The sequence below is a fragment of the Oncorhynchus gorbuscha genome, linkage group LG16 (genome assembly GCF_021184085.1).
Source record: "Oncorhynchus gorbuscha isolate QuinsamMale2020 ecotype Even-year linkage group LG16, OgorEven_v1.0, whole genome shotgun sequence".
Classification (NCBI taxonomy): Eukaryota; Metazoa; Chordata; class Actinopteri; order Salmoniformes; family Salmonidae; genus Oncorhynchus; species Oncorhynchus gorbuscha.
In genome coordinates, this window is record NC_060188.1 from 35,392,776 (window position 1) to 35,404,858 (window position 12,083).

Below are 12,083 nucleotides of genomic sequence, written 5' to 3' on the forward strand. Positions count from 1 at the left end.
CCTGTCCACAACCTCAAACACTCACACTCCAAACTCCACTATGGCCAAGACCAAAGAGCTGTCAAAAGACACCAGAAACAAAATTGTAGACCTGCACCAGGCTGGGAAGACTGAGTCTGCAATAGGTTTGGTTTGAAGAAATCAACTGTGGAGGCAATTATTAGGAAATGGAAGACATACAAGACCACTGATAATCTCCCTCGATCTGGTGAGCAAAAATCCCAGAACCACACGGGGGGACCTAGTGAATGACCTGCAGAGAGCTGGAACCAAAGTAACAAAGCCTACCATCAGTAACACACTACGCCGCCAGGGACTCAAATCCTGCAGTGCCAGACGTGTCCCCCTGCTTAAGCCAGTACATGTCCAGGCCTGTCTGAAGTTTGCTAGAGAGCATTTGGATGATCCAGAAGAAGATTGGGAGAATGTCATATGGTCAGATGAAACCAAAATATAACTTTTTAGTAAAAACTCAACTCATCGTGTTTGGAGGACAGAGAATGTTGAGTTGCATCCAAAGAACACCATACCTACTGTGAAGCATGGGGGTGGAAACATCATGATCTGTGTACGGCTGATCCGTGTAAAGGAAAGAATGAATGGGGCCATGTATTGTGAGATTTTGAGTGAAAAACTCCTTCCATCAGCAAAGGCATTGAAGATGAAACGTGGCTAGGTCTTTCAGCATGACAATGATCCCAAACACAACGCCCGGGCAACGAAGGAGTGGCTTCGTAAGAAGCATTTCAAGGTGCTGGAGTGGCCAAGCCAGTCTCCAGATCTCAAACCCATAGAAAATCTTTGGAGGGAGTTGAAAGTCCAAGTTGCCCAGCAACAGCCCCAAAACATCACTGCTCTAGAGGACATCTGCATGGAGGAATGGGCCAAAATACCAGCAACAGTGTGTGAAAACCTTGTGAAGACTTACAGAAAACGTTTGACCTCTGTCATTGCCAACAAAGGGTATATAACAAAGTATTGAGATAAACATTTGTTATTGACCAAATACTTATTTTCCACCATAATTTGCAAATAAATTCATTAAAAATCCTATAATGTGATTTTCTGGATTTTTTTCTCTCATTTTGTCTGTCATAGTTGAAGTGTACCTATGATGACAATTACAGGCCTCTCTCATCTTTTTAAGCGGGAGAACTTGCACAATTGGTGGCTGACTAAATACTTTTTTGCCCCACTGTACATACCAAAATTGTATTAACACACAGTTACAAACACACACACACAGTCCCTCACCTTGGTCCTCACTGGGCCCATCAGTGGAGGAGTCTGAGTCTGAGGGGACTTCCTTCTGCCACTTCTTCCTCTTCTTGGGCGGAGGCTCTGCCTTCACTGGCCTCGCCCTCGAAGGGCGCTCTGTCTTCTTCTCTCCTCCTCCTCCTCTCTTCTCCTCCCTCAGTCTCTTTCGGTCCTCTTCACTGCTCCTTCTCTCCACCTTCTCCTGAGGTGGTGGATGCCTCTTCTCTTTTTCTTCTCTCTCCTTCTCCTCCTCTCTCTCCCTCTCTCGCTGTTTCTCTTTTTCCCTCTCCCTCTCTCGCTCCTTTTCTTTTTCCCTCCTCTCTCGCTCCTTCTGCTCCCTCTCCTTCTCTTTCGCTTTCTCCCTCTCTTTCTGCTCTCTCACTTTGTCCTTTTGCTCCCTCTCTTTCTCCTTCTCTTTGTCCTTTTGATCTCTCTCTTTCTGCTCTCTTGCTTTGTCCTTTTGCTCTCGTTCTTTCTGCTCTCTCACTTTCTCCTTTTGCTCTCTCGCTTTCTCTTTTTGCTCCCTCAGTTTTTCCTTTTGTTTCCTTTCTTTCACCCCATCTTTCTCCTTTTGTTCCCTCTCTTTCTCTTTTTGCTCCTTTTCCTTTTGCTCTCTCTCTTTCTGCTCCTTCTCTTTTTCCTTCCTCTCTTTTTGCTCCTTTTCCTTTTGCTCTCTCTCTTTCTGCTCCTTCTCTTTTTCCTTCCTCTCTTTCTGCTCCTTCTCTTTTTCCTTTTGCTTCCTCTCTTTCTGCTCCTTCTCTTTTTCCTTTTGCTTCCTCTCTTTCTGCTCCTTCTCTTTTTCCTTTTGCAACTTCTCTTTCTGCTCCTTCTCTTTCTCCTTCCGCTCCCTCTCATCTCGCTCCAATCGTGGTGGAGTTTGACTGATGGCAGGGGGAGGTGGCTTGGGGAGCGATGGGAGTGATTGACGCCTGTCAAGGTACAATTTTTTTGTTGTAATTTTGCAGGTTATTGCTTACAGTGAATATTTTCAGATCTATACAAGTGCATGGGCGTAGGGGATTCAGTTCTACATGGGGTTGGGCACATATGAATCAAGACCCAGAGGAGTACGGCAAACACGCAGGGACAAACCTACCTCAACATGAGTCCAGGTCTGTGCCAGGGTTTACGTGAGCACACACGGACATAATCCTTTTTATTGAAATTCTCCAGGAACTTGACATAGAGACGTTGGTACCGCATCTTGGCATCGCCAAAGTAGCCCAGGTACTGAGAGAGAGAGAGAGAGAGAGAAAGGGAGAGAAATATGTATAGAGAGATAATTATTTGAGTCATTATAAACAAACTATGTGTTGCTTCAAAATGTGTGCAACTATCATGACGATCTCATGCTGGATTGTAAAATCCTTGCATCCATTGTTGGATTGTACTTTGAGATGAAAGAGAAGGAGAGTGTCTCCTGTCTTAAAGGGGATGTGAGTAACTCACGTTACTGGTGGCACAGAACTGCCTCTGTCCGTCTTTGATCTCGGGGCTGAACTTCTGCAGTAGGGCTTTCTGCACTCTCCAGATGGGTGGTGGCTCGCGGCCGGTCTGCAGGGCCATCTTGAGAGACAAAGAGAGTATGCACAGGGCCTTCAGAAAGTATTCATACCCCTTGATTTACTCCACATTTTGTTGTGTTACAGACTGAATATTCAGGATATTAACTAAATTTCTTTGCCACATTATTTGCAGTTTTACTTCCGTGCCTTACTGCAAACAGGATGCATGTTGTGGAATATTTGTATTCTGTACAGGCTTCCCTCTTTTCTTTTTGAGAAGACAAGACATACCACCTCCCACAGTAAATGCCAGAAGCCCTCACCTTGAGCGTGCCAATGTCCTCGGTCCGCACCACAAACTCATCTCTCTCCCGGAAGATGCCCTCGCCGCCACTCTCGCTGTCCTCCTCCTCACTCTCTCCAGCAATGGCCGCATTGTCCTGCTTTTTGGCCAGGTGCAGAGAGGTGATCTTGGGGGCTGGCGCATCCTCAGGGGTGGGGGGTGAGGGTGGGGAAGAGGAGGGTGAGGAGGAATGCTGGGCCAACTCTGGAGCATCCGAAAGGGGAGGGGAGGAGGAGGGAGGGGGGGTAGTGGAGGGGGGCATTGCAGGGGAAGGGGATGGTGGAGAGGGCAGGGCAGGGGGAGAGGAGCTGGGGGGGAGAGGCGGAGGGGTGGTGGCTTTGTTGGGGGACGGCTCCTGCTGCTCCTCTTCATCATCCTCATGCTGGAAGGGCAGAGGGGAGGGTGGGGAGAGGGGTGGGGGAGATAGGGGGAGGGGGAGGAAGAAGTGAGAGGGGACGGGGAGAGGGATGGGGGCGAGGGGGTACGGTGGCGAGGGGAGGCCCGGATGGAGAATCTGGGGGAGGGGGGGGTTCAGAGTATATTACATCTTTGGAAATGAACAACTGTTTGTCAGACCATTTCAGAACATCTGGGATTGTAGGCTACTCACCTTCCACTTTTGGAGCATCCAGCATCTCAAACTCAGCCTCTCTCTCCTCCTCCTCTTCCCTCTCCTCTACCTTTTTCTCCACACCCCTGCACTCTACATTCAGGTCTTCCTTTACCCTCTCTTCTTTCTCCATCTCCTCCTCTTTCTCCATCTCCTCTTGTCGTTCGTCCTCTCCGTCCATCCCTTCCAGTCCTTCCTGTTCTGGGGGCGGTGTATTTGCCTGTGCGTTGGCCTGTGTGTTGTGAAGTTGCATGTTTGTCTCTACATCATCGTCTTGCTCCTCCAGATCGGCTACGTCCTCCTGCATTTGGGCCACGGGCGGCGGCGTTGGTGGCAGCGATGGGCTCTGAGGTGGAGATGGGCTGGGTGGGAGCGGGGCCACGGCTGCAGTCAGCGTATGGGGCGTGTCGTAAAGGGCAGATATGGCCGAGGAGATGCTCTTTTGCAGGTCCTGGTTCTTACTGACAGAGTCCTCCTCCTCGTCGGAGGAGAAGGACGGCAGCGTCTCCAGGTTCCTCTTCAGCTCGTCGTCCAGACGCTTACAGGGGCTCAGCCCGTCCTCGCCCTCGCTACTGTCCCCAAACGGAGGGGGTGGAGGAGGGGGCGGTGGAGGGGGAGGCGGGGACAGGATCCTACCCTTCAGGGAGGAAGAGTCTGTGGTTTCAGCTCCTTCCACTGGCCCTCCGAGGTCTTGTGGTCCACCAGGTCCAGATTCAGGCTGCTTCTTCCCCGTCTTGAGGAAGTCCAGGAAGGAGGCCATGAAATTAGACTTCAGCTCTGGGGGCTTGTCCTCCGTCTAAGAGGGAGGAGGGGGGGAAGAGGGGAGATAAGGAGAGGAGAAAAAATAGGGGAGAGGAAAGGTGAGGTGCAGATAAGACCGGGGAGGAAAGAAATAAGAACATTAATAGGAAGAGAAATGAGAAAAGGGTGTGAATGGGAAAAGTGAAAAAAAAGGGTATATGGGAGGGTGATTTGTATATATTATAATAAAGCTTGGACAGAAACCAATGGTAAAATCTCCCTAAATGCTATATAACTGTATTTTTCCATGCTTCGTGTTGGGGTGTACCTTTAGAAACCTTTCTCTTCCTCTGAATAGAGGTAGTTCACCTTACCAACAGCAGGGGGGGTCTGAGGGTGGTAAGAAAATATAAGTGGGTAACCATGGCAACAGCTACCCTGGCAACAGCCTTCTCTCTCCTCTCTCCCTTTCTCTCTGTTTTATTGTCAGTCAGAGAGGCTGGCTGTCAATCATCTCAGACTCACGTCTCCGCTCCGCCCTCTATAGGCTGCCGATATGCACACACACACACACACACACACACACACACACACACACACACACACACACACACACACACACACACACACACACACACACACACACACACACACACACACACACACACACACACACACACACACACACACACACACACACACACACACACACAGCATTACACAGCCTCACAAACACAGCTCTATGTTGATACACACACACAGCCTCACATACACACAGCTCTAATGCATCTTCAAAGCAAAGCCGAATGGAGAGGTCATCTGTTTTGGCTGTCCTGACATTTAAAAAAAAAATCACTTTGGGACATTTTTCAGATGTAATCGGTATCCCTCTGGGCACACTGCGTCATTTCAACATGGATAATTGGCTAATATTTGGTTGAGACGTTGATCAATGAGATTACAACCTCTATTTACCCACTTGAAAAAATAAAATAAAAAGTTTGTTGAATTTCCAACGTGTTATCACTATGCTTTCAACCATCTAAAAGCACAACCAAATTCCAAAATAAAAAACTGTGTCTGATTTTTGGTTTAGCCGTCACCCAAATACCTATCACCGCGCTTTCAACCATATAAACTGCACAGCAAAGTTCAAATGGGACTACAAAGTCAGACTCATCTTTTGACTACTTTAACACACAGTGAATCTGTCCCAATACTTTTAGTCCCCTCAAGGGGGGACGATGTACAACAAGTGCTGTAAATTCGAAATGGTTCACCCGATATGGATGAATACCCTCAAATTAAAGCTGATTGTCTGCACTTCATAGTCTCATATTCATTGTATCATTTCAAATCCAAAGTACTGGAGTACAGAGTCCCCAAAAAAATTCAAATGTGTGTAATTGTCCAAATAGCTTTGGAGCTCACTGTATATTGTTATATACAACCCAGGTATTTCAGCAGTGCATTGTACACTACACTATAATTCCAAATGGTAGCACAGAGTGACTCTTTCTACTTTGTCCTATTGAAGCACACTGGCTGATGGAACATGATGATGTAGTATTTACAGCCACATTCATATATATGATTCGGTTTTACCTTCCAACATAAAATGTATGTCAAATTTGATACATTTATGGTGGGGGAAATATAGAAATGTAGTGCTCAGAAGTGATCAAACTATATACGTTACAGTAAGCAATCTTTTGGTTCAGTAGTTGTGTTTGGAGCACTTTGATTAAGTGATAGTTGTAATTGTTCAAAAATGACAAGAAAATCATTATCAAAAGGCAAGTGAACATTGCATTTCGAAAACCAGATACTTAGATTGAATGTGTCCAAATTGAAAGACTGATTTGGTGCAGTGAACAAGTGACTTTGTGAAGGTCTGTGTTGGACTCAGTCAATCAAAAATGCAGAGAGTTGTGAAAATGACCCGCATACTTGTGAAAATTGCACCAGAATGTTGAAAATAAAACTAAACACACGCCAATGTGTTCTCTTTTGTCTTTCCACGACTTGAAACATCACTTGTGGAGCCTTATGCCCCTCTATCTTATTCGCCCCGCTAACCACAAACTCTAACTACAAACACAAGCTCTCCTCTGGATGTTCGTGTTCCAGTCAACGTTAGCCTACCACTGTTCTGACTGAGGTAGAGCCTTCCCTGCAGCCTTCTTGCCTGACGAGTAACCCTGAAGGCCTTCTTGCCTGGCGAGTTACCCTAAAGGCCTTCTTGCCTGGCGAGTTACCCTGAAGGCCTCTTGCCTGACGAGTTACCCAGCGCTGAAGGGATCTCTGAGTTATATGACTTGTGAAATATGAGTAATGAATTATAGATGACACTGTGAGTTATTCGGAGGCGTAGGTAGGAACGGATTGAGGATTCTCACCGTGTTGGAGAGCTTCTGCATGGCAGCCCAGGCCTCTGGGGTCAGCTGCTCATCCATGTCCCTTTCCCACGTCATCTGTGGCGGCCACAAAGCAATGACATTAATCACACGTTTCAAAAACGAAACCCCACATTCAATTAAAAGCAGTGTCCGGCCCGCTTGTTTCATGGGGTAACATTTACATTTCTGGCATATCGGCACTGCTGTGTGCTACAAGAGAGGTTTTAACGAATGATTCAATTGATGACTGATGAATTGATTGATTGATTGATTGATTGATTGATTGATTGATTGATTGATTGATTGACTTTGCATTGTTGTTTAGTTGAGGTCATATTCCCGGTTCTATAGAGTGATGTGACGAAACCGGTCGCCACCGTTTCGGCTGTTCAACGTCAATATGGACATCTGAACACACTTGAATAAGACAAAACAACAGTCTCTGTTGCACCCCTCTGAAAATGTTCTCTCTCGTCAATTAAACTTACTGCATTATGGTAAAAGGGCATTAGAGTCCATTGATACCAGTATATATTTGTAATTACAACCGCTTTACAATGAGTAAAAGGCAACTGATGAGAGTTGGGGAGGGATTGAATTAGATGGGGGATTCCGCTCCTCACCCCCCTACCCCTGCAAATCACGCAGAAATCTACACTGTTCATTTCATTGGCCACTTTCCTGTGTCCACACTCTCCCTGTTGCTGAGGCAACAGCCGCCATTTTACTTTTACCATGACCAACCAGCAGACATCAACAGATGGAATCCAGAACATCAAACTCACACAAAAAGACTCCATCTTATCCATCTCCAGCCCAACATAAGAAATACATTCAAAAGCCCCCCCCCCCCCAATACCATACATGGCTGGCAGCTGTTACACTTAACGCTCAGACTACAATCACATATTGACAAGAGGATGAGGTGACTAAGTGCTTTGAGCACCTGGAAAAGGGCAGTGTACCATCTTAATGACTTCCTGTGAAATTCCGACCATTATTATACAAAATAACGAATATAAATAAATATACAGTGCCTTCAGAAAGCATTCACACCCCTTGACATTTTGTTGTGTTACAGTATGAATTTAAAATGGATTCAATTGAGATGTTAACAATAACCCATAATGTCAAAGTGGAATTGTGTTTTTCCGAAGTGTTTACAAATGAATAGTCAATAAGTATTTCAACTCTTTGTTATTGTCAAGCCTAAATACTGCAAGTTCAGGACTACAAATGTGCTCTAAAAGTCACATAAGAAGTTGCGTGTACTCACTCTGTGAAATAATAGTGTTTAACATGATTTGGAATGACTACCTCATCTCTGTACCCCACACATACAATTATCTGTAAGATCCCTAAGTCGAGCAGTACATTTCAAACACAGATTCAACCACAAAGACCAGGGAGGTTTTTCCAATACCTCGCAAAGGAGGGCACATATTGGTAGATGGGTCAAAATAAAATAAAAAGAAAGCAGACATTGAATATCCCTTTGAGCATAGTGAAGTTATTAATTCCACTTTGGATGGTGTATCAAAACACAAGGTCAAATCTACACTGGGGCTGCTTACCAAGAAGACACAATGTTCCTGAGTGGCCGAGTTACAGTTTCGACATAAATCGTCTTGGAAATATGGCAATTCTTGAAAATGGCTGTCTTACCCAAAACGACCCACAGCTGTAATCGTTGCCAAAGGTGATTCTAACATATATTGACTCAGGGGTATGAATACCTAATATAAATTAGATATTTCTGTATTTCATTTTCAATACATTTGCCAACATTTCTAAAAACATGTTTTCACTTTGTCATTATGGGATATTTTGTGTATATGGGTGAGATTTCAAAATATATTGAATCCATTTTGAATTCAGGCTGTAACACAACAAAATGTGGAATAAGGGGCATTAATATTTTCTGAAGGCCCTGTAAATATTGAATTTAAATTATATAAAGTCAGTTGTTGATTAAAAACATACTCATTATCACATCTGGCAGATGTCCAAGTTATTTTTTGGGCCTAATTGTTCATATCAGAAATATTTCAGTTTTCTTTGCAAAATGTTTGTCAGTTTTAATTTCCCCTCTGAAAGAGAGACAAGTGATCCCTCCCTCCCAAGCTGGTGTGTATAAAGTGACAGGAAAGAGGAGAAAACTCTCAGGTTTAGTCACACACCACAGAGCGTCAATCCCCCAAAACACACTTCAAATACCTTTGTCATTCTCAGAGACGAATCCCAAATTCACCACTTTGAAGTGAGAAGCTCTGCCGAACATGAATAATTTAAAAAGATATCAGGTACACCCACTAATGAGAAGGAATCTCTTTCGAAACCTCAGATACTGTAGGTACAGTGCATAACAACAAATCAACAGTGAAATACTGACCAGGGAGTTCAGTAGAAAAATAAACATCATTGCTGATGAAATATATTTAAAAAACATCTTTCTTTTTTTTTTTAATCAAAGCAATGCATCACTACTGATTCTCTGAAACTATCCTTTAGTGTCTTATAGAGAGAGGCCTACCTATCACCCTTGCCCAAGGATGTACAGGTAGTGGTAAATAAGTTTGGATAAAGCTGAACACTGGGTCAAAATGACAGATGGTGAGTGACGTAAACATTAAAGCAAACAATAACGTAATAGGTACTGTCATGACGTTGGCCTGGGGGTTGGTTTATGACAGTCATAAATACCTCTTCCCCCCTTTTTCCTCTCTCTGCCCTACTAAGGTTACATTTGCAAAACCCCTTGGTTAACATAGACATTCTGGGAACATCAGAATGTGGGGGGAAATGAACTATATTCTGGTAATCCGAACAATTGAACATATGCAGTGGTACTTAATGAATATGATGTCAGTTCGGTTGTCATCTGAGACATTCTCATCAATGATAAAATGACATAAACTCTACAGTGGAAAGTCTATACATCAGAGTTATCAGAGTCACATGGAATTGTTGTTCAATTTAAATGTTTGAATATGAAATTATTTGTGATGGGATGAAATGTGATTTTAGCTTCTAAAATGTGAGATGTGGGTTTTCATTAAGTTAGGGTTGCTCACTCATTGGTCCGCCCACGTGAAGAGACAGAGGTAATAAAACTTTTCAAACACACCCTCCTCTTCCTTCCTATATAAGCTCTTGACGACAACATGCGTTGTTCCAATGAGGTAGGATGATGATCCTATGTCAGAATGGTTCAGATAAAACTACAGAACGAAGCCGACATCAGCATGAGCTTTGGTTGCGAATGGTATGACCTTTGAACTCTTATTCACGACAGAAGTAATACCTCCTAGCCATTGAGTTAGCGACCGCAGCTGCAAACGCAGGTTAGGAATGAACAGACAGAGTATCCCATCTACCACACAACGACGTTACTACAACTTATTCAAGTGACCACCAGAGACATTCTTCAAAGGACAGAGGACTTGGTTTGGCAACACGGTCTTCCATCTACCATCAACCTACTGAAGCGCAGCTCAGAGTAAATATTTATTGCATTTTCCTTTTCCAAATGGGTGGTAATTTAGAATGCATAAGATACTGTATTTACGATAGCACAGCTTCTTCCCTTTGTTCCCCAGTCTCCCGCTCTTTCACTCAAACCCCGCCCCTTTTCCTTTGGGTAACAAACTGTCATATCTGTTCCGCCCACTAGGGACGTTTTCCTATGACGTAAAGAATTATCTAGGTATAATTCATTCTTTGTATATGTAATTCTGAGTGATTGGTTAGGTATTTAGTAAATAAATAATTAAGCCCAATTTTGTATTGCTGATTCAAATTGTTAGCCAGGGTTCAACTTTCAGATTATGAGACTGAAGTAAGATGACGATTAATGTTGACTGCTATTGATGTAAAATATTACTAAATCTTTAAGAGTTTATTCGGAAGATAACAGCTCTATAAATATTATTTTGTGGTGCCCGACTCTATAGTTAATTACATTTACATGATTAGCTCAATCAGGTGATATTAATTACGGAGAAATGATTTTATAGAATAGCATGTTATAGCAATTAATCCGGCATAGCCAAAGACACGACAGTACGATTTACCAAATATAAAACAGCAGGTAGAACCCAAAAAAGACAAAGGCAGATGCACTCACCTCCTGGGCTTGAGCTTTCTGCTTCATCTTCTCCTGGCTCCTGGTGATGTTCATGTCCATCCCAGCAGTGGGTCCAGGACTCAGGCCCAGGGAGGGAGCCGAGCCCACCGACCCGTCAGAGAGAACCGGGTCGGTGCTGGACAGGGAGTCTGTCCTTAGCAAGGAGTCCGAGGGAGACATAGAGGGGATAGGCAGCTTGATCTGAGAGATGTAAAGAGGGGATGGAGGAGAGTGATGGGTGTAGGGAAAAGAGGAAAAGAGAGAAGGAGGAATGAGGGTATTAGGGGAATGGTGAGGGGGAAAAGAAAGGGATAGTTGAAGTGAGGGGTACAGGGATAGTAGAGGGGGGGGGATAGAGTTAGTGGGGTAAGAGAGGAAATAACACAACTGATTACTTACAGTGCCTTCAGAAAGTATTCACACCCCTTGACCTTTTAAAATGTTGTTGTGTTAAAGGCTGAACTTAAAATTGATTAAATTGAGGTGTTGTGTCACTGGCCTACAGACAATACCCCATAAAGTCCAAGTGGATTTGTGTTTTTAGACATATTTACATATTAATAAAAAATGAAAAGCTGAAATGTCTTGAGTCAATAAATATTCGACCCCTTTGTTAAGGCAAGCCTAAATTAGTTCAAGGGTAAAAATGTGCTTAACAAGTCACACAATAAGTTGCATGGACACAACACATCACTGAGTACCACTCTTCCTATTTTCAAGCATGGTGGTGGCTGCATCATGTTATGGGTATGTTTGTCATCGACAAGCACTTGGAGTTTTTTGAGGGTTAAAAATAAACGGAATAGTGCTAAGCACAGAGGAAAACCTGGTTTGGTCTGCTTTCCAACAGACATTGGGAGACAAATACACCTTTCAGAAAGACAATAACCTAAAACACAAGGCCAAATATTTCCTGGAGTTACTTACCAAAAAGACATTGAATGTTCCTGAGTGGCCTAGTTACAGTTGTCTTAAATCGCCGTGAAAATCTATGGCAAGACTTGGAAATGGCTGTCTTGTAATTATAAACCAATTTGACAGAGCTTGAAGAATTAAAAAAATAATAATGTGCAAATATTGTACAATCCAGATGTGCAAAGCT

At 43.8% G+C, this 12,083-nt stretch overlaps 1 protein-coding gene across 1 annotated transcript in view; it reads right to left on the reverse strand.

Moving 5' to 3' along the window:
- Nucleotides 1-12,083, reverse strand: part of prr12b (proline rich 12b) — a 30,287-nt gene that overhangs the window by 5,292 nt on the left and 12,912 nt on the right. Inside the window, exons 5-12 of the mRNA XM_046305782.1 lie at nt 10,982-11,182; nt 6,856-6,930; nt 3,723-4,511; nt 3,086-3,619; nt 2,707-2,823; nt 2,354-2,487; nt 1,997-2,186; nt 1,255-1,567 (exon numbers count right to left, since the gene is read on the reverse strand). Of these exons, the coding sequence (XP_046161738.1) occupies nt 1,255-1,567; nt 1,997-2,186; nt 2,354-2,487; nt 2,707-2,823; nt 3,086-3,619; nt 3,723-4,511; nt 6,856-6,930; nt 10,982-11,182 (2,353 nt within the window). The remainder of the gene's footprint in view (nt 1-1,254; nt 1,568-1,996; nt 2,187-2,353; nt 2,488-2,706; nt 2,824-3,085; nt 3,620-3,722; nt 4,512-6,855; nt 6,931-10,981; nt 11,183-12,083) is intronic.